Below are 27,840 nucleotides of genomic sequence, written 5' to 3'. Positions count from 1 at the left end.
GCATATTTTGAGGGAGGTCATGATAATAGCAGTTGGTTGATTTTCCTCCTGAGCCCATTAGCTTAAGGGTTGAATTATGATTTGGAGAATAAGATGTAATCTTAGACCAGGCTGATTCACAACTTGAATAACCACAAGCAGTCAGCATTTGGGGCTAGAGCCTTTCTTTGGGCAATCCTGAAGAAGGGCTCAGGCCCGAAATGTCAACTGCCTATTGCTTTCCACGGATGCTCCGTGACCTGCTGAGATAGTATAGTACTTGTGCTAATCCAGCACCTGCAGGCAGGCTTCTTGTTTAATTTTCTAGTGGAGGTGCACCATCTAGTGGAGTGGATATGTAATTCTTTGGTTGAATGTTTCAAAGAGGGCCAAGTCTGGTTGTTATCCTGCTTGTTACTTCCTTTGGATATAATCCCAGCAGGACACAGCTTTAATGGAAGTGTTATTTTCTCCTACCATAAAAAGACCTTGAATTCAAAGCATGAAAACTTGTTGGCAATCAAATGATAGCTGACTAGAAATTGGATCTACAGTGCCGTTTTGTGCAAATCATACTAAGAAATTATTTTGAGGATGTTTTAAGGTTGCAAAATCATTTCTTATTGAAGCTCTGTGCCATTGAAAACCAGTTTGGAGAGTTTGGGGTATGATTCACCCCCCCATCCCAGATGTCAGTTCTCCCCTGCATCATTGATACGGACCTCGCATTTAAACCTTGTGCAATGGTACTTGCCAACAGAAATTGGACCACAAGGTTTTGACCTGTGATATTCTTTTCCCTGTTGCAGTAGAGCAAGGAAATAATCCCACAAAAATACTTGAACACAGCATGTTGTTTCATTTGCTGATCTTTACATGGGATGTGTATTGTGTGGAAAGGGTTTGTTTTTGGGTACAGCCAACAAACGAGTCCAGACACAGTGTGGTGTAACAATACATGTGCTTTATTAAGACAGTACACAATAAAAAGAGACTGCCCCAGAGCAGACAGTTAATTAGCGCTAATGTCTACACAGGTTAATCTAAACAAGTTCAAATCCCCCGCGCGTGTGCACACACACACACACACACACACACACACACACACACACACACACACACACACACACACACACACACACACACACACACACACACACACACTGTATGTATGTTGAGATTACTGGTTTGTACCCAACCTTGAAATACTGACCAGGGAAGGGGCTAAGCGACAATGAAGTGTGCACAAACTCTCACTTAGCTCAGGAGTAACGACCCACGGGCAGGGGGTTCTGACTCCTGACGAGGTGCCCTAACTGGCTACCTACAGGGAAGAAACACAGCCTCTAACCCCAAGTAAATGGAGGACTGTGGCTACAATGTCGGTATCTTCTGGGTTACCGGTGATACCCTGGTTGTTAGCCCCTTCTCTGCATTTCCATCTGAATGGTGTCCACTGTGGCGACAACTCGGAATGAGTGCAGGACTTGACCATATATGAAAAATAGTGTGCTCAGGTTTAAATATCTTGCTCTGCTGAGCAGGAGCTGTGATGTATGGGGCTAGTCATTGACTGTGCATGCTCCAGCTGGTGGGTGGGCGCGTACCTGATTGGCAGATTGGAGAGGCTGGGCAGTGCCTCAATGTTTCTACAGCTAGATTTGGTTTCAGACATAACAGGAAATGGTTACTATCTATGTAACAGGGTGATTTGTACCTCCAGTGATCCTGCTGCTGGGAGGCCTATTGTGGCGTGGTGTATCCTGGTGTGTCCAAATGGGGAGAGTGGAGAATTTTCACCCCTCCTCTTCCAATTGTCCTTCACCCCTTCTGGAGTCTCTCCTCTCCCTTACCTCTCGTACCACAGAGCAACCCTCGCCCCATTTCACTTATCAGCTTTTTATTCTCTTGTACCTTCCCATCTGTATCCACCTATGACCTTTTGCTTATTAGCCAGTGCTCCTGCCTCCTCTCCTCACCTCCCCATCCCACCCCTGTTTTATTCGGGTGCTTGGCTTTTATTTGCTCATGCCTCAACAAAATCCTCAGTCCCGAAATGTTGATCACCCTTTGCTTCCTATGGATGCTTTGTGACCTGATGTGTTTCTCTTGCATTGAGTTCCAAATTAGCACAAGAATTAGATCCTTTCAGATGACTGCAGCTCCAGATATTTACTGGAATTCGCATTCATGACAAGAAATGTAGTTAATTTGTTCTGGCCCTGAGATTATGAAAAGTATGAGATTATGAAAATGTTTTATTTAAAAAATATAAAGTTGCCAAGCCAGGTACACTGGGTCCATAGTGCATGATGTCTAATTGGAAAATTAATTTTTGTTGTATTGCCTTTTCTAAAATCAATACTGTGTATGCGGGGTTTGGCATGATGGTGTAGGGAGAAGATGTGGAAAACACCTCCCCCTGGAAGAACTTTTTAAAACCCATATAGAAGCTTTAAAATTACTTTAAAACTGTGGATTGTATTGCTGAAGTACTTAACTACTAAGACTGCCAAAAAGACATCTACTACAACAGAGGAATCTCGGCCTACCTTATCAATGCAGTCCGGTGTCTCTTCCCAACCTCGACCGCAACGTCAGTCCAGTGGTAAGGTGTATTCTACACTGGTGCCGACTTTGCGTGCGGTCGCGCAAGATGGCCCTGGTGTGCAGCATCGATCAACTCCCGACCAGGAAGATCAACTGTGCAAGTGCATGAACTTTCACGCATGCGCACAGCACCAGAAAAGGCCCAGGCTGTGGGGAGACCCGATCTCCCCCGATCCAGTGAACTGGGCTGGTGGGGGAGCATATCCGCATCCATAGTCGGGCTGAAGTGGAGGACATCATTGGAGTGGAGGAGGAAGAACAATATCAGATGGAAGAAGAAACAGCAATACCTCAGGGTAGGCCTATGGTGAGGCAGACTTCTAAGTTTTAAGTCTGGTCCTCACCAATCAGATTTGCCTTCAACTGCTGATTTGGCTTTGCAAATGTCAAGGATTTTCAATTATAAAAGATTAATTTGCTGAAATGAGGGGGGATATAGCATCAATTAAAATGGATGTGGCAAAATGTTTGAAAACTGTGGATAAGGTTCAAGATAAATTTAAGAAAATTGAGGAAAAATTTATTGATTGTCAAGATGATGTTGATCAATGCAAAGAGAAGATGGGACAGATGGAAGATTCATTTACCGGTTGGGAAATTCAGAAGACTGACTTGTTGAAGAAGATTGATGCTTTGGAGAACCGAAGTTGGTTGAACAATGTTAAGATAGCTGGCCTTCCAGAAGATTTTGAAGGTCCTGACCCAGTCCAGTTTTTTCAAAAGTGGATTCACAAGGTTTTGGGAATAATGCATTTTCCGAATGGTCTGGAGTTGGACAGGGCTCATCGAGAAGGAAACCGCTTCCTGACCAATCACCACGTTCTATTTTGATTTGTTGTTTGCGCTATCAGGATAGAGAATTGATTTTGAGGCTTGCGGTGCAGATGTTAAGAATAATAGGGTATTTTTCTATGCGACTTGAGTCAAGCTGTAATTAAACATCGTAAAGAATTTCATTCAGCTAAAGCTGTACTGTGGAAGAAAGGCTATAAATTTGTCTTTGTTACCCTGCTATAAGTAAAGTTTTTTATGGAGATTATCAGTCTCAATTTGTTTCTGATGATATGGAAGCACCTTGCTAATTCTTTACCTGATAATAAGCAGGATCAAAATGTAGACAAGTTTCCTCAGCAGCTTGTGTTGTTCCGAAAGAGAAGAACAGTAAATGAGAGATGGAATCTCAGCAGTTGATTGATATTGGTATTGTTGATGATCAAGTCAATTGTGATTTGGAAGAGGCGTTTTATACTTGAGAGTTTATTTTTGTGTTAAGTTTGATTGTTCTGTTTGGGGGGGGTGGGGTGGTCCATCTTTTGACACTTCTAAAGTCGTTGGCCACTTTGTGGCATTTGTCACTCCTGCATAATTGAGGGAGGAAATACTATTGAGTATTTTTTTTTCTGTTGTTTTTTTTTCTATGGGAATTCTTTGTTCTTTTTTTTCTTGGAGGAGATCTTCAGTTTCTTTTTGTATTGATGCCATGGGGAGGTACTTCACCATATATGGTGGTATGGTTATAGACATATTCTATGGCTAATTTAAAATTTGCTACTTTTAATGTTTACGGGCTAAATAGCCTGATTAAGAGAAAGAGAGTATTGGCTTATATTAAAAAAAATTGAAGGTTGGTGTAGCTTTTTTGTTGGAGTCTCATTTGACTGAGAAGGAGCATCAAAAATCAAAAAGAGATTGTGTTGGACAGGTTATAGTATCTTCTTTTAATTCTAGGGGGGTTGCTATTTTGATTAACAAGAAGTTACCCTTTAAACTGGAGTCAGCTTTTGAAGCAGCCAGTAGACTTTTGATTGTTAATTGTACAATTTTTTCTGAATGTTGGACTTTAATGAATATTTATGCTCTGAATATTGATTTAAGGTTGATTCTTTTCTTAATTTAAGTCAAACATGATAAAATTATGGTAGGAGGAGATTTTAATTGCTGTTTAGACCCATTACTGGACAAATCTCCTAAATTGGTAATTAGAACTAAAATGGCTAAGCTGTTAATGAAAGATATGAATTTAGTAGATATAAGGAGGAAACTAAATCCTAAGGAGAAAGACTTTTCATTTTATTCATTTTGCCATGATTCTTATTCTCGAATAGATTTGTTTTTAGTATTTGCACAATTACAAAGTTGAGTTTTTAAGGCTGAATACAAATCTTGGATTTTTTTTGATCATTCTTTGTTATTAATTACTTGTATTGCTTCAGAGAGAGTACAGAATGTTTATCGTTGGCGATTTAATTCTTGTTGAAAGATCCTGAATTTTGTAAATTTGTAAGGGACCAAATTCAAATCTTTTTGGAAATGAATATAGGATCAGTTGATATTAAATTTGTTTTGTGGGATGTTTTGAATGCTTATTTTCAAGGACAAATTATTAGCAAAACTGTTAAAGTTAAGAAATGACAAATGTCTGAACTTAATAACTTGGAAAAGGAAATAAAGGTTTTGGAAAAAAGATTTACTATGAGTATTTACTGAAGATAAAAAATGACGGTTTTTTAATTTGAAATTACAGTATAATTCGTTACAAACATAAATTTGAAAAATTTATACAGAAAACTAGGCAGAGTTATGAGTTGGGGAGAGAGCTCATAAAATGTTAGAATGGCAGTTAAAAATGGAACAGGCGCTTAGAACAATAAATGCTATTAGGCATTAAGCAAGGATAACGTATAAACCTCAAGAGATCAGTGATGAGTTTGCACCTTCATCCCTAACGTCGAAGTACTCGAGATGGCAGAGGCCGACAGCATCGAATCCACGCTGCTGAAGATCAAACTGCGCTGGGTGGGTCACGTCTCCAGAATGGAGGACCATCGCCTTCCCAAGATCGTGTTATATGGCGAGCTCTCCACTGGCCACCATGACAGAGGTGCACCAAAGAAGAGGTACAAGGACTGCCTAAAGAAATCTCTTGGTGCCTGCCACATTGACCACCACCAGTGGGCTGATATCGCCTCCAACTGTGCATCTTGGCGCCTCACAGTTCGGCGGGCAGCAACCTCCTTTGAAGAAGACCGCAGAGCCCACCTCACTGTCAAAAGACAAAGGAGGAAAAACCCAACACCCAACCCCAACCCACCAATTTTCCCCTGCAATCGTGTCTGCCTGTCCCGCATCGGACTTGTCAGTCACCAACGAGCCTGCAGCTGACGTGGACATTTACCCCCTCCATAAATCTTCGTCTGCGAAGCCAAGCCAAAGATGAGAAATTGTATACTTCTGAGGCATTACAAGATGAGGTTAAAATTGAAATTTTAAAATATGGTTTAACTTTACCTTCTTTGAATGATAACAATATTAAGGAATTGGATGTTACTTTGATGGTTAAATAATTCACCGATGTTCTTCGGTCTATGCTGACTGGTAAGTCTCCAGGGGACAATGGGTTTACTTCTGAATTTTGTAAGGAATTTCAAGATTTGTTAATTCCCTTATTGATGGAGGTTTTGGGTCAAGTTGAAAAGATTGGGTCTTTTCCAGATTCTTTTTCTAAAGCAATTATTACTGTTATTCTTAAGAAGGATAGAGACCCCTTGAAAGCGGGATCTTATAGACCTATTTCTTTGTTAAATGTGGATTATAAGATTGTAGCCAAGGTTCTGGCTAATTGTTTACCTGATTTGGTTCATGTAGATCAGGCATGTTTTATTAAGAGTCGTTATTCAGCAGATAATGTTGTAAAGTTGATTTCATTAATTAATATTTCTCGGGAGCAATCTGACCAACAAAAGGCAGAAAAGGCCTTTGACAGTGTGGAATTGAGGTTTCTGTTTAAAGTTTTGGAAAAGTTTAATTTTGGGCCTCTTTTTATTGGTTGGATCAAGGCTTTATATTAAAATCCCACTGCAAGAGTGTTTACAAATGGGCAGGTGTCTTTACCTTTTACATTATCTAGATCAACCAATCAGGGCCGTCCTTTGTCACCAGCTCCACTTCCTTTGGTCATTGAACCTTTGGCTCAGATGATTAGGCAGGATAGTGCTATTAAAGGTATTAAGGTGAATTCTGATGAATATAAATTTGTTTGCAGTCAATGTTTTGATATATTTAACACATCCTTTGCAATTTTTGGAAATTTTGCATAAATGATTGGAACAGTATGGTGCGCTATCTGGATACAAAGTTAACTGGGAATAAAGTGAAATTATGCCTTTGGCTGAAGTGGATTATTTGGCTTGTAGACAAATTGTAAAGTTTAAATGGTCTGCTCGTAGTAAGTAGTTAGGTATAGTTATTGATAGTAATTATAATCATTTATTTAAATTTAATTATTTATCTTTGTTGTCTAGAATTAAGTATGATTTGAATCGGTGGAAGAATTTACCGATAACATTAATAGGATGGGTTAATTGTATTAAAATGAATATCTTTCCCCGAATTCAATATCTTTTTCAATCAATTCCATGTAGGATTCCTCAGAAAATTTTAAAAGATTTGAATACCTTGGTGAGAATATTTTTGTGGAAAGATAAAATGGCAAGGGTATCTTTGCAGAAATTAACTTGGAGATATGCATTAGGAGGTTTGCAGTTTCCTAATTTTCAAAATTATTATGAATCAGCTCAGTTGAAATTCATTAATAGGATGTTTCAAGTGGATAATCCCTGATATGGGCTGATATCGAATTAGCTCAGATAGGTGAAAAGAGGATGGATCAATTTATTTATCAATGGATTTCTCAGTTACTACGTAATTATAATTTACCAATGTTAAAACATCTGATGGAATTATGGAATAAAAAGAAGGAAATTATAGGTACCCAAAGAAGAGGTACAAGGAAAAGTTTGACTAAAATACCTTTGTTTCAAAATAAGATTTTTCCCTTCACAGTTAATAATCAACTTTTGATGTTGTGGGAGCAAAAAGGAATTAAGTTGGTAGAAGATTGTTATGAGGCTGGTTATTTTATTTCTTTTCAAAGAATGAAAGAGAAATATGAAATATCTTTGAGTACTGATTTCTCTTATTATCAAATTACAGCATTATTGTTGGATAATTTTGGTCGTTCTCTGAGACTTCCTAGAAGGTCTTAATTTGAAATTTTACTTACTGATGGTGGTAAGAAAGGATTTATATCTGTTATGTATGCTTTATTGCAGAATAAAATGTCTAAACCAGATATTGATAAAACTAGAGTGAATATCTATTTCTCAAGATGATTGGAGGTCTATATGTGAGGATAGTATGACTAAAATTGTAAGGTATCGATTGGTTCATTATAATTTTATTCATCAATTTTATTTGACTCCAGAGAAATTGAAGAAATATAAATATGTTTCTTCTGATTCATGTTTTAGATGTCTTAAAGAAGTGGGTACCTTTTTTTCCATTCGGTTTGGTTATGTGAGACAGTTAAACCTTTTGGAATAAAATCAAGGAGTTTTGGGAGGTTATGTTTAAATTTAAAATTTCACTTGACCCTAAGATATTTTTATCGGGTTATATTAAAACACTGAGTTTCGAATTAAAATTAAATAAATTTCAAATTGCTTTTTTAAGACTAGCTCTAACAGTGGCTAGTGTAACAGAGTATATAAATATGTTTTGGGAGATAAATTGGGAAAGGTTTATTAGAGTAGGTTACATTCAAACACTTTAAAACAGATCTTATTTAAAATACTGGAGCTCTTCCCCATGCTAGACATATCAGCTCCATAGCCTTTGCAAGAGCTTTGAAGAGTGCTCGAGAATTCACTAATGGATTGTGGTTTACAAAAGGCAACAGATGAAAGATCTTGTTGGAGCCACAGATTATCTGCAAGAGAACTTGTTATTCTAAGAGGGTCACGTGGCTATGTGGTTTTGCAACCAGAGAGAGAGTCAAACAGGCTTTCTCAGGGAGAGAGAGAGAGAGAAACACACACACACACACACACACACACACACACACACACACACACACACACACACACACACACACATCACTCACACACACACGCATCACTTGTACAGTGATCTTTGGCTTGGCTTCACGGACGAAGATTTATGGAGGGGGTAAAAGTCCACGTCAGCTGCAGGCTCGTTTGTGGCTGACAAGTCCGATGCGGGACAGGCAGACACGGTTGCAGCAGCTGCAGGGGAAAATTGGTTGGTTGGGGTTGGGTGTTGGGTTTTACCTCCTTTGCCTTTTGTCAGTGAGGTGGGCTCTGCGGTCTTCTTCAAAGGAGGTTGCTGCCCGCCAAACAGTGATACAGCCAGCAGAAATAGCGACTGGAACAAGACAAGCTGACAAGCTTGTGGAAAGCACATTGGAAGACAGCCTGGTCAAAGCCCTTGTGGTTCATGAAAGAGGAGAGGACTGGCTGTTTAATGTTTCACTTGAAATAAGGGAAACAAAAAGGAACTCTGTGGTGACCTGAAAGAAAGAGGTTATCATCTGGAAAACCTTGAAGGGGCAAGTTTTGTCAGCAAGACATTGAAGTGGCTGATTAAAAAGGAACAACAAATCTCTCTCTGAAAACCGACAAGAACTTTTCTGAGCACTAACCATTTACCTTTCAAGCACCAAAGTCTGTTGAACTTTATAAATGTTAAATTCTGTGCACAGTCGAAGAATTGCCTTATACTTTGAGGAGTGAGAAGTGAGATTGGACTGTGAACCAAAGAACTTTTCTGAATTTATATACACATGCGCTTAGAATTAGAAGGTGGGGGGGGGAGTTAAATTAAGTTAAAGTGTGATTCTATTTTCATGTTTAAAGATAATTAAAAGCAACTTTTGTTTAAGCAACTATTTGTCTTGGTGAATATTTATTGCTGCTGGATTTTGGAGTCCTCTGGGCTTGTAATATTAGGAAATGTCTTGCAGTTACATAGAAAAATGAGACTAAATTGAGTATTCAACTTTGGCATGTGGAGATGAGATCATGTAATCCCTTGGAGAAAATAACATATAATTTCCAAAATAATTATTTTTTTATTAAAACTTGGAGTTCATATATATGTGATTTAAATCATTTTTTTTTCCCCATTCATTGGTGATGTGGTCCCAATCCATGGCAAATGATTGAATGGAATTGTTATAGATCTCCTCCTCTTTATTTTTTTCTGCGGTAGTTTAGAGGGGGGTTTGGTGGGTTGGGGGGGAGATAAGGCTGGGGGGGATATGGCTGGGGGTTGGGGGTTTTTAAGGGATAAATATTATGTATTTGATTGTATGATTTATTATTGCTTATAAATAAAATTCTCCAAAAAATAATACTGCTTATGCATTTAGACTTGGTAGTGTGATCCTGTGATTAAAAACCTTTTTTCAACATCTTTTCCTTAGGTCTGAGTGGTCGCTTTTTTGTAACTACTTTGCCAACCATTTATCAGTAAGCAACAGGATGTTTTCATGCACATTTACTTTGCTGCCATATCTTAATTAAAATCAGATTTATCGACGAAGAGCTCACATTTGTCAGAATAATCAAATTATTTTCAACCAAAAACAGCAAGAAACATTTTTCCACTATCCTCACCTTAGCTGTCACTTGTGTTCAAATCTATTGGAACTGATGTGATAGAAGTCTGCTGTTCTAATGGATGTTTGATTCAATGTGGGCCAAGATTAATGTTACCAAATTATTCAGGAGGGTTTGCGGTATTAAAGAGGATTGATATGGAAATTTTTTCCACTTATGGGGACATCAGAGTTTGGAGAAAGTGGGGTTGGGGCATTATATTGTCAGGAGGAATGAGCCAGAGAGTGATTAGAATATGGAGCTTGCCCCCACATCTAAATGTATTGCATAGAGCAAGATAATAGTGAGTACTCTATATACTCATGTAATAGTTGAGTGTTGGGAACTAATTTCTCAGGTCAAATTTGGGGGGAGGCTTGACTTTTACATGGATACAACTTTTGATTGCCATAAATACCTGCGTTGTTAAAGGTGTCAGGAGCTTGGATGGCTGGGACCAGGTGGTAAGTCAGCATTTGAGGCGTCAAGATCTTAGATGGGCAGCCAAGACGGGGATCAGCAGTCAAGGCATTGGGAGTTCCAGTAGGCAGGCAGCCAGGCAAAGATCCATGCTTGGGGCTTTGGGAGCTCGATTGGGTGGGAGTTCGAGGTAAGGATCTGGTAAGGTAAGGTGTCATGAGCTCTGCTGGTCGGGCATCCAGGACAAAAATCCACAGTCAGAGCTTTGAGCTCGGATGGGCGGACATTTGGGGTGTCAGGAGCTTGGATAGGCGGGCAGTTGGGGAGAGAATCCACAGCCCGTCCACAGGATGGATGGGCGGCTGGGGTGAGGATCCATGCATGGGCATTGGAGCTTAGATGGGCGGGCGGTCAGGGCAATTACATTCTTTGCATTCACCAAGTTGCACTTTGAGCAGCATTGCTTTTAAAAATGGAATTAGTCTAAATGTGTGTTTGGTGGTGACTTGGTGGGCCAAAGGACCAGTTTTTGTGTGTATGACTCTGTGTGATTCTAGTTTGTGAAACATTGAACTTCCTTTTTATTTTGGTTGCCTGCATAGATGAGAATTACCTGGCTGTATTGTTTTTAGTGTGCTGAGCCTCAAGCTCAGGGAGTGCTGATCACATCACAGTTCTGCAACTTTTCACTCTCATCTCTGACAGTGCCAAAGAAGGTGTTTTTCGCAAGTATCACGGTGCTCGGATGTTGGAAGACTTCCAGAGTTTCATTAAGGAGAAGAAATGGGAAGCTGTGGAATCAGTCAGTGGATGGAAGTCTCCTTCTTCCATTGTGTAACTATTATATTTCTTTCTACTGGGGCAAGAAGGGGCAGACTTAATTTTACATAGCACCTGTGTCAGCTCTGCATGTGGAAAAAATAGTATTCCATCAGTATGCTACTTTTTAAAAATATGGATTAATGTTCTGCTTTGCTTAAATCATTTATTTTTAAAGATGTAAATTTTTAGTTCATTTTGGGCTCCCATTTAGTTTGGAACTAATGAAAAGGTAGCCAAAATCATGCCACTGATGGCATTTTCTTGACCATGGTTGGATGGGAAACAGGGACAAGGCATTAAATTGAATAAGGTTGGACACAGTCCAAGATGGGGAAATGCTCAAAGTCAAATCAATGATTAGAAAAGGTGGCAAATGGGAGAGAGGGGGGAAAGCTAGCAGACGTCACCTTAGACCGGTGCTGGAGTGCAGGGTGATTCATGATCAGGAAAAGGCGATCTGGGACTGCATGGATTTGGTCTGGAATGGTCCAACATGGAAGATGAGCATTTCGCCCACTGGACCTGTGCTGATTGACCGTGACTCTGTTATCCTATGATCCACATGATAGCTTTATCATATTGAGTCACTTTCTTGTCACGTGGCCAGTGGCAGAGTGGGGCTAATTAGTTCCTGTGATCAATTGATTTTATTTATTTGTTTCTCCTTTAGGATGTCTGGAATGGCAGGTCTCTTCCAGTTCTCTGTATGGATTAGAGTAAGTGTCAACAATGCAAAGCCACTTACACAGCAACTTTTATTCAGTAATTAGTTCTACCTCTTGATGAAGAATATCACAATCTTGAGGGATGGAGTGCCTAAATCCACCTCAATATGGCTATTTAACAGTGAGGGCCATAATGAATCTGTGCTTTAACTGTTCCCAAGGTGTAAGATGGACCATGTGAATGATGTTTACCAGCTGCGCGATTTTGCACCTTTGCTTTGTCTTCACATTGATGCAATTGGAGCACTGATGGAAATAATTGTCAGGTGTCGGAGATTCTGATTTTGCCTCGCCTTTTTCTTACACTTCTTTGTATTATTTGAGTTGTTTTGTCCCACCTGTCGAGTGCGTGGTTGATCCCATGGAATGAATTGATTCACAAAATTGGCAGTGATTTATTGTCAACTGAAGATTGCAGGTGCAGGAACCAGGAGTGGAAAACTATCTGCAGGAGGAACTTAGCCACGAGAGAAAAAGAATGGTCAATGTTTCAGGCTGGAACCCTTCAGCAGGACTTTTTCATCTGTCTCGATGAAGGGTTCTGACCTGAAATGTTGACCATTCTTTTCCCATTAACGTTGCTTGACCTACTGGTTCCTCCAGCATATTGTGTTCCTGTCCTCCCACTCTAATTGGCATTTCCAAATTGTGTTGTGTCATGTCATTTTTAAGTCAGATTGGGAATTACTTTCTTGAATAAATTGCAAATAAATTAAGTGATGTTTGGAACAGAAATGCTTGGGAAACATTGAGTGGGATGATCGGTGCTCATTGTCCTTAGCTTCATTCAACTCCTGTTGTTCTGTGTCCCTTGATCTAATTTTTCAAAATTGGCTTGAGACTTGAAGTGTTATTATCAAAACATTCATAACTCTGGAGGCTGGAGGGAATAAGCTGCACAATTATTCTCTCTCTCTCTCTCTCTCTCTCTCTCTCTCTCTCTCTCTCTCTCTCTCTCTCTCTCTCTCTCTCTCATCTCTCTCTCTCTCATCTCTCTCTCTCTCTCTCTCTCTCTCTCTCTCGTTTCCTGACACCACTTAAATCTCATTGTCTGGGTTCTCCCATCGGAAAAAGCCAATTTTCTGTATCTATTCTGCTAAATCCCTCTTTTAAATAATTTCACTTAGATGATCCCTTTATTAAGTACAAGATAATGGCAATCAAAGTATATGCTACCTTGTGTGATTTAATCCTTCAAGGTCTGGTTTCATTTAGGGAATATGTGAACAGTCATTCCTGATATACAAAGGGTAATGGATTCTTGGGAAAGCATTTTGTTCAGCAAACTTAAAGCTTAGTTGAAATGCACTGGGGGAATTTCAGTACCGTGTTTTGCTTTGTTGTAAGGCGAAGAAAAGTAGCTTCAAGAGCTAAAGACGCGTGCCCCCAAGGAGTTAATGTTTCAGTGAAAATTTGTAAATCTAATGTTTGTTAAGGAGCCACTCTGCTATACCCCAGCCTTCAAAGTTCAAGGTGTTTGTTTATAGAAAGCAGATATAATGTTGTAAATCAAACTATTGGGTCCACCCTGAAGTAATTAGTCATAGTGACAGAGCTGTACAACCCAGAAATGGTCCCTTTGACCCATCATATCCATACTGACCCTTTTGCCCATCTACTTTAATCCCATTTGCTCGCACTCAATCCTTATTCTTCAATGCCTTGCCTATTTAAGTGTTTGATTACTCTAAAATGTAGCAATTGTATTCTAAAAATAGAAAATGATGGAAATACAAAGTAGAACAGGCAGCTGCAGAAATCTTCCTTCTTCTATTTCCAACTTCCCCCTTCTCCCACATGCTATGCATCTTCTATCCGTATAATTTAGCAAAGCACTCTCTCAGTCACATCTTCAGGCAAAGAATTGTGGGTCTCTCTCCCACAGAAAGCCATATAGGCTGGCTCAGTTTCTTATTAAATGAGGTCATTAGATAGATAGGTACAAGACTGGTGTTAAAAGCAAAAGGTATTGGTCAAAGGGTCAAAGGGTGCTTTTCTGACTGGTAATATGTAACTGGAACTTCATGATGCAGCTGTACAAGGTGCTGGTGAGATTATTCCTGAAGTACTGTGTGCACTTCTGCTCTCCCAGCTAGAGGAAGGACATTAGTAAGCTGGAAGTGCAGAGGATTCACCAGAATGTTAGCGGGACTGGAGGGCTTGACTATAGGGAGAGGTTGGTGTTGGATATGCTGGCTCTTTAATCCTTGGAGAATAGGAGGCTGAGGGATGGTTTATCAAATTATGAGGGGCATGGATAAGGTGAATGTTCATGATCTATCCCTTTCTCGAATGAGAGGGCATAGGTTTAAAAGGAAAGATTTAATAGGAGACCTGAGTGGCAACCTTTGCACTCAGGGGGTGGTCCATATCTGGATAAGCTACCAGTGAAACCCCTGACATACCAGGTGATTGGAAAATGGGACCAGCCCATAAAATCAATTTGGCCTGCTTGGACAAGTTAAGCTAAAGGGCCTGTTTGGTGCTGTATGACCTGATGACTCACAAAGGATTGGTCTGGCAACACTTGGTATATTTTGTACCATTCTGGTCACCACACTCCAGGCAGCATTGAGCGAGAATGCCAAAGAGGTTCACTAGGACCTTGGTTGGAATGGAGAGCTGGAGTTATAAGGATAAGTTACATAGGAAGTAGGAACAGGAGTAGGCCAAAAATGGCCCATCGAGCCTGCTCCGCCATTCAATAAGATCATGGCTGATCTAATTTATGACCTAACTCTACCTACCTGCCTTCTCCCCATATCCCCTAATTCCCCTATCATGTAAAAATTTATCTAACCGAATTTTAAATATGCTTAATGAAGCAGCCTCAACCACTTCCCTTGATAGAGAATTCCAAACATTCACTACTCTCTGGGAAAAACTATTTTTCCTCATCTCTGTCCTAAATCTACTCCCCGAATCTTGAGACTGTGTCCTCTCGTTTTAGTTTCCCCGGCCAGCTCAAAAAACCTTCCTACATCTATCCTATCCATACCTTTCATAATCCTATATGTTTCTATAAGATCTCCTCTCATTCTTCTGAACTCGAGCGAATACAGTCCTAGACGATTTAATCTTTCATCATAAGTCAACCCCTTCATCCCAGGGATCAACCTAGTAAACCATCTCCAAAGCCAGTATATCCTTCCTCAAATATGGAGACCAGAACTGGACACAGTACTCCAGGTGCGGTCTCACCAGTACCTTGTACAGTTGCAACCTTACCTCCCTACTCCTGAATTCAATTCCTCTAGCGATGAAGGCCAACATTCCATTTGCCTTCTTAATAACCTGCTGCACCTGCAACCTAACTTTTTGCGATTCATGCACAAGCACTCCCAAGTCCCTCTGCACAACAGCATGCTGTAGTTTTTCACCCTTTAAATAATATTCAGCTGTCTGGAAAGTAGGAGGCAGTAGTTCTTGTCGAGGTTTATAAAATTATGAGCGGAAAGGATAGGATAGATAGTGTATTTTTCCCATGGTAAGGGTATCTAAAACTGGAGGGCAGTTAAGATGAGAGAGGAGAAGTTTAAAGGACACCTGAGAGTCAAGTTTTCACACAGTTGTTGGTGGTTATGGCAAAACAACCTGCCAGAGGAGGTGGTAGAGACAGATATAATTACTATTTAAATGGCATTTGGACAAGTACTTGCATAAGAAGACAGTCGAGAGAAAAATGTAGATAGTCGACAAACAGACAAATGAGACTTGCACAGATCAGCTTCACAGTTGGTATAGTCGAGTTGTCCTGAAAGGCTGTGCAACTAAGAATATCGTCTGGATGACATGGAAGAGTGGAGCACTATGGTGGTTGGATAGGATTGCTTAAATTGCAACACTTTCTTCGTTAAAGTTAATTAGACTTAATAACTGAGACGCTCTCATCATGAAACTGATGCTGCAATAATACTGGAAAGAAGTAAAACACGAAAATATGCAGACACCGCCGTTGAAGTAAAAACATAAAGCTGGAGAAATTCAGCAGGTGAAGGACTGTCCTTTATTTAGCAAAAGTAAAAATACGTAAGTGACATTTCAGGCCACTTACATCTACCCCGCCCTTCATCAAGGTTGGTGGGGTAGATATTTTTTCTGAATCTGGTAGTGGAGTCTTGCGGCACTTATAGTTCTTTCCTAATGGTAGCGTCGAGAACAGAGCATGTGCTGGGTGCTGTGGATCCTTGATGATAGCTGCAGTTCTCTAAAAACTAAACCTTCCCTTCCTCATAACCCCATATTTTTCGTTCATCCATGTGTCCCAAGAGTCTGTTAAATCTCCCTTTTGTATCAGCCTGTACCACCACCCCTGGCAATGTATTCCAGGCACCCACAATTTCCCTGATGTCTTCCCTTAACTTTGCTCCACTCACTTAACACAGTTGTACACTGATGTTTGCTTTTCTCACCCTAATGAAAAAGAGCTGATGTCCACCCAATCTATGCCTCCCATAATATGATGGACCTCTATTAAGTTACTTCTCATCCTTCTTTGCTCCAAAGAGAAAAGCCCTTGATCTGCTAACCTTGCCTCATAAAACACATTCTCTAATCCAGGCAACATCCTGGTAAATATCTGCACCCTCTCCAAGGCTTCTTCATTCTTCCTGTAATGAGGCGACCAGAACTGAACACAATATTCCAAGTGTGGTCTAACCAAAGTTTTATAGAGCTGCAATGTGACCTCTCGACTTTTGAACTCAATCTCTCGATTAATGAAGACCAGCATACCATAAGCCTTCTTAATTAGCCTATCAACCTACATGGCAACCTTGAGATATCTTAGAGGCAGCCAAAGGCCACACTTTCCTGAAGGAATGTTAACAGTTCCCCTGTGCAAGCTTCATTAACATAAGAAGTGTTAAACAACTTAAACTCTCAATGTTAAATACTTCTCTTTGTTCTTAATTTCCAGCAAATGCATAGCTACCTGACTGAAACGCAGGGACTTCCAGTTTGGTGTTCTTACATCATTTTTGCTATGGCTACTCTTCTTGTGGGTCTTATCTTTGGCCTGGTAAGCTGACATCCACACTTGACATTCTGAACTTGCAGCTCTGTTGGAAGGACTCGGTAATTTCTTTCTAACTTTATCTTTGGCTTTCCCCAGGGCTTGTATTGTATGGCTTGTAATATCTTTTGATCTGCTTCCATTCCATTGGCAACGTTACCAAGCTGAGATCAACACCTACAATAAAGTAACTGCGCTAGACCCCTCCCTAAACCTCACCTTCTGCCTCTTCATTTAAAATGATCCTTAAAAAGCCTCCCTCTTTCATCAAATTATTGAGCACCCGTGCAATTAGCTTGGGTCAATGTTCTGTTTAATTGCTCCTACAAAATGCCTTGCAACATGTTATTAAGTAATACTCCAATAATCCAGTATCCAACTACGAATGAAAAATCCTGATAGTTCAGAGTCTGGCTGAAAGAATCGTAGAACTGTACAACAGAGAATTAACCAATTGGCCCGTTTAGTCATTGCTGACCGTGAAACTTATCTGCCCCAATCCCATTTGCTCGTATGAGTCCATATCCCGCGACACATATCTTCTTCAACTACCTGTGCAAATGGCTTGTAAACATTCTAATTGTCTTTGCCTCCAATACCTTGGGCTGCTTGTTACAGATATTCAACATCATTTGTGTGAAAAATATACCCATCAGATCTCCTTTTAATGTCTCCCCTCTCACATAAAACCTGTGCCCTTTAAATGTTGACTTCCCTGCCCAGTAGAAAAGATTCTGGTTATCAGCAGGTGATCTTTGCTCCGTTCTCTCCCAGATCACTGGGACCCACAATTCCCACGCTCCTTGCACATCGCACTTGAACCCTCACCCCTCCCACTGCCCCCAGATCCTACTACTTACCGAGAGAACTGGGGACAAATTACAACAGCCAATTAACCTTTCAATCTTGACACCTTTGGGATGAGGAATGAAAATGCAGCACCTGGAGGAACCCCATGCTGTCATGGAGAGAATGTTTAAACTCAGCACCATCAGCATTAAACACGGGTCACTGGAGTGGTGATGCAGCAGCTCTTTGTGGTATGTGCCACTGTGTTGATTGTAACTGGTCTATGTCATATGCAAAGTTCATGCATGGTGTGAAGTTAAGAACTCACCAGATGTTGGAATATTTACTCTAATAATTTTCTGAGAAATCAATGTTGAATTGCATTTTTTTTAGATTTTGGTCTTGATTGCTGATTGTATTTGTCCGCCCAAGCGCCAGAATAAGGATGAAGTTACAGGTAAGAGCATGTGTATTTGGACATTCTCACCCTCTGCTATAAGCTTGCAATTTAATTAAGTAGGCACTTCATTACAATGTGTCCCCTATTGGTATTCGGAAGCTTTGGCCAGAATGCAATTTCGTTCATTCTCCACACTGCTCTTGTGGAGAAAATAGATAGATGCAGGATCAAGGTGAGCCTTTTTCCCTCAGAACCCACTCTCTTTTAAGGAGATATGCAGCCACTTTCAGAAGCTGATGATGTGTTGGATTGTCTTCTATCAGCGGACTGTGGCCGGGGACATCATCTGAAAGGATGAGAGAGTGAGGACAGCTGGTTGGAGATGGGGTAGCATTCCACAATAAGGGACCAGCCTGGTTGGGTCAATAATTGGGAGCAGTGTGGGGGTCTTTGGCCATAGTGCCTTCTGTAACTGAAGTATGCACAGAAAGAAAATGGAGAAGGAAACTAATCCATATCTCTGTTACCCTGTCATGAAGATGGACCTGATAGCTCAAAGAGTGGAATTCCTGCCCATATGCGTATAAGACATAGGAGCACAAATAGGTAATTTAGCCTATCAACTCTACCCTGTTATTCAGTCATGAGCTGATCCATTTTCCCACTCAGTCCCACTGCCTGGCCTTCTCTCCATAACCTTTGATGCCCCGATTAATCAAGAACCAATCAATCTCTACCTGAAATGCACCCATTGACCTCCTCATCTGTTTTCTAAGTGGACGCCCTTCAGTCCTGAAGTTCAGCCCTCTTGATCTAGACTCCTTCACCATAGATCTAGTCTATACATATCTTTCAACATTCAAAATGTTTCAATGAGTTTCCCCCATCTTCATTCTCCTGAATCTATAGAACATTATAGCACAGAAAAAAAGGCCCTTTGGCCCTTCCATGAAACTACTTTCCTGCCTAGTCCTCTTGACCATCATCCAGTCCATAGCTATTCTTACCCCTCCCATTCATGTACTTGTCCAAATTCTTCTTAAATGTTAAAATTGATCCTGCATTCACCACTTCAACTGGCAGCTCATTCCACACTCCCACCACTCTCTTGTGTGAAAATGTTCACCCTCATGTTCTCCCTAAACTTTCCCCTTTCACCCTAGTTTTTTTTCTTTGAATATTTTATTTATAATTTTTAAATTATATAACATCAATTATGATATATTCATATAAAAAGTATATTGTAGAATAAAGCCTCCCCCAACCTCCCCTATCCTCCCCACGAACACCCACCCACCTCCCCCTTCTACCCACTAAGAAAGAAGAAAGGAGACCATTATTTAAAAAACATTCAACTATTTAGCTGTGGAAACCGAAATTCTACACTAGAGCAGATTGAGAGATTAAATCTTCAAACCAAGAATTTTTAGATATGAGCTCCATACTCTTAACAAAAACATATATTTATCCCTCAAATTATACATTATATTTTCTAAAGGAATGCAGGATTTCATTTCAGTATGCCATCTTTGCATTCCTAAAAGTAAATCAGATTTCCAAGTAATTGCCAAACATTTTTTAGAAACAGCTAAAGCTAAACGTAGAAATTCAATTTGATAGGTAGTCACTCTTAATCCCAAGGCAATTGACTTAATATCCCCTAATAAAAACAACATTGGATTAAACGGATGACTCACTTTTAATACTTTTTCCAAAAATAATTTAACTTGTACCCAAAAAGTCTTAACCATGGAGCAGGTCCAAATCGAATGGTAAAAAAGTGCTTATCTCTTATTACATCTAAAACACAAATCCGAGGAAATTAAATAAAATGTCTTTAATATTTGAGGGGGTTAAATATAGTTGATGTAGAAAATTATATTGTACTAATCTATATCTTACATTTATAACCTTAGTCATACAATCCTTACATAAATTTCTCTAAACATTTTAATCTATCTTCCTGTTTAAGTCAGATTCCCATTTTAAATTGATATATGAACATTTAATTTTGACATTTTATTTTGTAATAACTTATACATCTCAGAAGTAAACTTATTTGTTTCTTATTTAGTAAGTAATAATTCCAAAGCAGACTATCAAGGTAATTTTAAACTATGATCTAATTTTTTCCCAATAATAAGGTTTTTGCCTGATAATAGCAAAAAGAAGTATTACTGGGAACTTGAAAATTTTCCTTCATCCGATTAAAAGATACAAACTTCCTTGGCCTGAAAACAATCTTCAACTTTTTAAATCCCCAATTAATTCCATATCTTGAAAAATTGATTATTGACTTCTTTAAAATAATCTTTCTTAATTTTAGTCAAATAACTTATTATTTGGCCCCTTAAATAAGCGTTTAATGCATCCAATAAAACAAATTTATTATCAACCAAATTAATATTTGTATCTAAATATTTGATTCCTCATAAAGTCACAAAATTCTACTTTTTTTAATAATGACAAATTAAATCTCCATCTATAAATTGAATCAGTTCCATCAGAACTTAAACACAACATGGTAAATGATCTGATACAATTCTAGATTTTTATTGTACATGTTCAATTCTTTCTTGTAAATAAGCTGAGATTTAAAAAAAATCTATTCTAGAATAAGAATCAAACCGATAAGAATAAAATGAATAATCTCTCTCTCTAGGATTCAATTTCTTCCAAATATCCACAAAGTTTAAATCTTTAATTAACATCAATATTCTTTTAGCAGTTTTTGTTTTCATTAAGGACTTTGTAGCTTTTTCTAAAATTGGATCTAAGCAACAATTAAAATCTCCACGAATTATTATATTTCCATTTGCTTCTACCAGATTTAAAAAAAAACATCTTGAATAAATTTTTCATCATCAGTATTAGGTGCATAGACATTCATTAAAATCCAGGATTCTGAATAAATTTGACAATTTACCAAAACATATCTACTGACAGGATCAATAACAGTTGATTACAATTTAAATGGCAATTACAATTTTATTAAATAAAATAGCTACTCCTCGTGCTTTAGATTTGAAAGAAGAATCTATAACTTGACCAACCCATTTTCTTTTAACTTTTGATGTTCTTTCTCAGTTAAATGGGTTTCCTGCAGGAAGCAATATCTACTTTCAACTTTTTAATATAAGCTAAAACTCTCTTCCTTTTAATTGGGTTATTGAGTCCATTCACATTTAATGTTACATAATTCAAACTATATGCTGCCATAATATAATTTTAAAAATACTCAACTCCCATCTCCACCTCGGGTCGTCTCCACAGCCAACTTTCAAAGCATCTCCAGAAACCCCAAATAGTAATAACATTATAAAAGAAAAAACCCAAAAGCGCTGATTAGGTCAGCACTAACTCCCTTAATTACACTAGTGGCACAAGGCCCCGGAAGAGGAAAGCAGAAAAAGAGAATCCATCTCCCCCAGACAAAATTTACATTCAATCAATCATTCAAGTATGATAAGCTTCTTCAAGGTCTCTATTGACTTCATCATCATCAATTTCAACTTGAACCTCATTCGGCTTTTGTCTTCCTATTAGAATCTATTCTTTCGAATTTTCTTGATCCCCTTCCGTTTGTTGAGATGAATAATGTTGTCTTCCATTCTGCTTATTATTAGGCAATAAATTGGCAAATTCCAAAGCTTCAGATTCATTAGAAAAAAATTGTGCTTGATATTGTCCATAAAAAACTTTAAGAACTGCTGGGTATCGAAAAGAAAATTTATATCCCTCCTTCCACAAACTGACTTTGCTATATTAAATTCTTTTCTTCTTTTAACAATGTCATTACTAAACTCCACATAGAAGAATACTCTGTTATTCTGGTTTTTTGAACTGCCATTTTCAAAATCATTTCTCTTTCTTGATAACGTAAACATTTAAACAAAATAGAGCGTGATGGTTGTCCTGGACACGTTTTTTTCCTAAGAATTCTATGTGCTCCATTAAGTTCCATTCCATTTGGAAAATTCTCTGTTCCCAAAATTTCAGGCAGCCAATTTTGAAAAAAATTGTACTGAATTAGTACCCTCAAAGTCCTGAGGCAAACCAACGATTTTTACATTATTTCTTCTACTCTGATTTTCCAGAATATCAACTTTTTGCAATCAATCCTTTTTCTGAACTTCCCACGCTGTAAAAGAATCTTCTATCTAATTGTATCTTTACAATTCTTCTTCCTCCATATTGACAATCCTGAAAGTCTTCTTCAATTTTTTGAACATTTATCTTAATTTTATCAACAGTTTTATTACACTTTGCCAAATCTGTCTTCATTTCAGTCATATCTTCTTTAATAGCTCCCAGTTGAGTAGTAAAATCTGTTTTCACTTCTGCAAATTTAGCATCCATTTTTTCACTAATTGAATCCATTTTTTCAAAAATTTTATCATAAATCTGTGGATCAAGAGGGTTTGGGGTAACATAACATGCACCAATTTTACCTTGAATATACTGATCTCCTCCTTCTTCTGATTCCTCTCCTTGTGATTGTGTCACAAGACTTCCCTCTTCCATTCCTACCTCCTCCTCTTCTGTAAATGTAGCCAGTGGTTGACCAACCCTTCAGGAATATTGTAAATTTGGCTTCACCAATGTCTTATGCAACTTTAACATAACATCCCAACTCCTATATTCAATATTGTGATTTATGAAGGCTAATATTCCAAAAGCACTCTTTAAAACCCTATCCACCTGTGACACCACTTTCAGGGAATTTTGTATCTCTATTCCCAGATTCCTCTGTTCTACCACACTCCTCAGCGCCCTCCCATTTACCGTGATATTGGTTTGTCCTTCCAAAATGTAACACTTCACATTATCTGAATAAAACTCCATCTGCCATTTTTCAGACCATTTTTCTAGCTGGTCCAGATCCCTCTATGAGCTTTGAAAGCTGTCCACAATGTCTCAAATCTTAGTTTCATCTGCTGATCCAATTTACCACATTATCATCCAGATCATTGTTATAGATGACAAACAACCATATTTCCAGCAACAATCCCTGAGGCACACCACTTGTCACAGCCCTGAAGTCTGAGAAACAGTCATCCACCACTACTCTCTGGCTTCTCCAATGTTGAATCCAGTTTACCTCATCATCATGAATACCAAGCATCTGAATCTTCCTGACGAACCTCCCATGTGGGACCTTGTCAAAGGCCTTTACTAAAGTCCATGTAGACAACATCCCCAGCCTTTCTTTCATCAACTTTCCAAGTAATCTCCTTGAAAAACTCTATAAGATCAGTTAAACATGACCTACAATATACAAAACCATGTTGATAATCCCTAATCAGTTCGAGGCTATCCAAGTACTTGTACATCCGATCACTTTAGAATCAGAATTGTCATGAACAACTCATGAAATTCAGTGTTTTGTGGCAGCATCATAATGCAATCATTTATATAAACCACCTTACAACAATAAATAAAAAAAATAGTTCACAAATTGTAAGACAGTGTCTTTGGTGTCTTGAAACACCTTCCAATAATTTACCTACTCCTGACATCAGGGACACTGGCCTTTAATTTCTAGGGTTACTTTTGGAGCCTTTTTTGAACAACATGAGCAATCCCCTGGCACCACCACCATGGCTAAGGACATTTTAAATATTTCTGCAACTTCTACACCAGACTCCCTCAAGGTCTGAGTGAATATCTTATTAGACCTGAGGATTTATCCACCCCTATTTGTTTTAAGAGAGCAGCCACCTCCACCTCTTTAATCTGTATATGCTCTGCTTGTTTTCCTAACTCTCCTGGACTCCGTTGCCAGTTTCCTGAGTAAATAATGTTGCAAAATAAAACATGTAAAATCTCCCCCATCTCTTTTGGCTCCATATATAGCCAACCACTCTGATCTTGTTATTGCAAATGTAGCACAATATGGATCTGGGGATGATTTAATATGTTTGTAAAAGGAATGGCTGGTGAGAAATCGATAACAAGCTTTTGGCTGTCTTACAAAGTGGTGAACGAAGTTCATGAAGTGGCCGCTAGTCTTTTGTATCATTCATTAACTGTGTCATAGAATATTGTATCCCTGCTTTGTATATCAGCAGAGGTTATTGAAGGAGAAAATGAAGAAAATGAGGCTGATGTGGAGGACTCTGATGAAGGGGAGACAAAGGATCAAGATGTTCCAGATTGGGCAGCAAATGGGGCAGAAGGAGAGGAAGAAGGAGGTGCCTTGAATGACAAGGCCTTTGGAGATGAATCCCCAAGCGAGGACGACCTGGAAAGTCACAAGCAGGAGGTTGTGTTGGAAGCACAGCTTGGTGGCAACGAAGTAGACAGTGTGGTCAGAAAGAGAATACCAAAAGAAGACTCCTAAATCCCTCATTTTACGTGAATGTTACTTGCCAGAACTTGGACCAAAGAATTGTGTTTCTGTGAATTTAATAATTTGGCTTGATTAGATTCAATTTTTGTTTTTATTTCAAATTTATTGGCTACGACAATCTTCATAAATTTTAACTGAAGATAATATGAAGGGTATACCTCCATAATTTTGTTCTAATGCTTTTTTAAAAAAATGGTTGAATGTATATTCCATGGTTTAAAAGGGCAGTAGTTCTTCAGTAAGTGTGCTTTAGGTGCTGATTACACACGCAACAGAGATGATCTTTAAAGTATTTCACACGTTCACCCACAGCATACCAAGGTGTTGTCTGAACCTATGATGCCCGGGGATTCATGTGCACCCTTTTACAGCACACATTTTGATAAGAAATCTGTCTTTAGATGGAAATTAACTTCAAAGTATGGAAATGTACAGTTTTTGACACGTTTCACTTAGAAACATAATTTCTATAAACTTGTAAGATTGAACTAAAATAGTAGGATTTGCAATGAAGGAATTAGATTGGCTACAACCTTTAGTTCTTGGTGTTGCACTTTTAACTAGACAAGAATAAGTTGTGCGACGTCCCAGCATGTTTTTGAATTTGGGCGGTGTGTTGTTTGGCGAATTAATGTACCAATATTTCAATTATTTGAAGAATATGCTTTGTATTCACCAAAATAAAGCAAAGGCAGAGATAATTGTCGGTCATGCTCCCTCTTCCTTCCTCCACTGATTCAACAATTATGTTAAAACTGTCTGTAAAAATGGAACGAGAAATAATTGCTTTGAGCATCTACGGCACTGATACAGTAGGACAGCTGATTGTGGATGTCTTGCAAGTCCTATGGCTGTGTGGATTTCTATGACCAATATATTTTGTGGGTGCAGATTGCTCCAGCAATGGAGCCAACCACGACACCACTCTTTCAGGTGCGCGTGCAATAATTCGTCTGAGATTATTTTTCTCTGAATTTAAAAACTGCTGATCTGAGTGTAAGTTAGATCTCAGTGGAATCTAGCCAGAAACACAGTGCAGTTAAATTTGGGTTAAAAGCCTACAAGTGTAGGGTTGAACTCAAATCTGACAAGCACCATGATTCTGATTTTGGTATCTTTTCTAGAAGAACAAAGCTTTTTAAAAAGCGTGACCTGGGAGACTGCATAGTGTTTTCCTAGAAACTGATAAATGTGTAGGAGCTGTTGGTGTGAGTGGGTGGAATGAAACTTTCAAGGAGTAGGGAGCCATTGATTTTGGGGAATAATATGTAATTAGATTGTTCTGATATTTTCATTTCTAAATGTTTGAGGCAATGTATTTGGCAAGTCTGCATGAGCCCTATGTTTCTGATGGGTTCAACAACAGAACTTTTGCTCTTTTCATTTAATCGGCATCTTCTCTTATTTCAAAATTGGGCTCGCACTGCAAAGATTTGTACAACTGTATATTAGTGAAGAATATTTCTTTCTGGATTTATATTAAGGGGATAGAGAAGACTGTATTTTGAAATTATCTTTTGTATTTTCTGGGAATAGTGTCTGCATTGTTCCTCTTTTGTAAGATAAAATGCAGAAGTATCTGCTATATTTTGTATTTATTGCTTTGCTCATTGTTTAGCTGAGCTTGTTTACAAGTCAGGTGAATGCTTGTGAAATCTTTCATGTCTTGACACTTATGACCATGTTAAGAGTGCATCTGTAAAGCAAATAAAAATGGCTTTTGCACTTATTCATCCAACTTGCCTTTTTTTTTATTTTTAGAAGCTTTATTGTTTTGCTGTGCAGTGTTAAGTGATGAATATACTTGAAGCTCAAAGGTGTTTCTGAAAGCTATGAAGCCAGGCAAAACAGAGGTGTCATGGACTAAAAGATTAACAACAGTCTTTCCACTTGATGTGTTATTTGCTGTACCCTTTAGAAGGCATATTAATCATCTTGGCACAGCTCTTTTTTATATTTGAAGAGTCTCATTTTGTACAATGCAGGCATTATTTCTTGTGACCCATTTATTTCTGTTAAATGCAATAAAGGCATGCCTTTGTACACTTCTTCTCGTCTTATTTTTGAAGGATTGCGCCATTTAATGCTGGGGTACTGGATATTGCACCATTTTTTCTCAATTAATACTGAACCGAAACATTCAAGGTTTTGCACAGAGGGAACTTTGACAGGAAAGCAAATGCATCAAAAGGCTCTGGCTGACTATCCATCTCCAAAGGTGCCATGCGGAATCACATTCTTCTTCATTTCTCTACCATGGACTGCTTCATAGAACTTGAGACTGGTTTTGTACATTGAGCATGCGTGAAATGCTCTATCCAGTTTACCTAAAATCTTGATCGTGCTTGGTTATTTGTGGTTTCCATGAGATGCTTCCATGAAGTTGACTCCCTTCCAAAAATCAGTAAAATTCACAACATCCACTGATGGTGATCTCCATCTGTATCTCTGTGAAGGAGTATTACACACACGCCAGTCACCAGACCATCCAGCTGTACCAACTGAAATGCAATGCTTGAGGGGGAAGCTCCAACATTTAACCATGCCCAACACTGTGACTGTGTGTGCGCGCACACTTCCAACTTTGATGTGCCATTCTTGAGTGTATCAATTAGTGAATTAAGTGACAAAAGACAATTCTGTGGCCAAGGAAGAGATGTGTGGTTGGAGAAAGGGTTGCGAAAAGGGAAGGATGGGCCAAATTGTTGGTTGGTGAGGGCATTGGAGGGATGGAGTGCAGGTGATTTTGGATGCTAATGGGCAAGGCTAATGATCTAAGGTGATGAGGGTGTATGATGCAATGAAAATTAATGATGCAAATTTAAAGAGACACACTTATCTTGAACCGCTTGTCTAGTTGAGAGAGACCAAATCCATGTAGGGTTTCAATCATAGAAACAGAGGAAGCCAGGGAGTGATCATGAATGATAGCCTCCTAGATTGGTGGCCTGTGTCTAGTAGTGTGCCTCAAGGATCAGGACTGGGCCCATTATTGTTTGTCATCTACATCAATGATCTGGATAACTGGTAAATTGGAGCAGTAAGTTTGCAGAAGACTCAAAGATTGAAGGTGTTGTGGACTTTCAAAGCTTTCAGTAGAAGCAGGAAAAATGGCAGATGGAATTTAATGCAGACAAATATGAGGTGTTGCACTTTGGAAGGACAAACCAAGGAAGGACTTACACGGTAAACAGGGAACTGAGGTGTGCAGTAGAGCAGAGGGATATGAGAATGCAGATATATAATTCCCTGAAAGTGGATTCTTAGGCAGA

At 38.8% G+C, this 27,840-nt stretch overlaps 1 protein-coding gene across 1 annotated transcript in view; it reads left to right on the top strand.

Moving 5' to 3' along the window:
* The window catches only part of tmx4 (thioredoxin-related transmembrane protein 4), a 103,764-nt gene extending 77,148 nt beyond the window's left edge, over positions 1-26,616 (top strand). Inside the window, exons 3-8 of the mRNA XM_069932439.1 lie at positions 9,872-9,917; positions 11,172-11,300; positions 11,959-12,004; positions 16,932-17,033; positions 18,210-18,273; positions 24,288-26,616. Of these exons, the coding sequence (XP_069788540.1) occupies positions 9,872-9,917; positions 11,172-11,300; positions 11,959-12,004; positions 16,932-17,033; positions 18,210-18,273; positions 24,288-24,559 (659 nt within the window). The 3' untranslated portion in view covers positions 24,560-26,616. The remainder of the gene's footprint in view (positions 1-9,871; positions 9,918-11,171; positions 11,301-11,958; positions 12,005-16,931; positions 17,034-18,209; positions 18,274-24,287) is intronic.
* Positions 26,617-27,840: the final 1,224 nt, after the last annotated feature.

The sequence above is a fragment of the Narcine bancroftii genome, chromosome 4 (assembly GCF_036971445.1).
Source record: "Narcine bancroftii isolate sNarBan1 chromosome 4, sNarBan1.hap1, whole genome shotgun sequence".
Lineage (NCBI taxonomy): Eukaryota > Metazoa > Chordata > Chondrichthyes > Torpediniformes > Narcinidae > Narcine > Narcine bancroftii.
The sequence above is the reverse complement of the archived record's forward strand: the minus strand, read 5'-3'. Positions and strand labels throughout refer to the sequence as shown.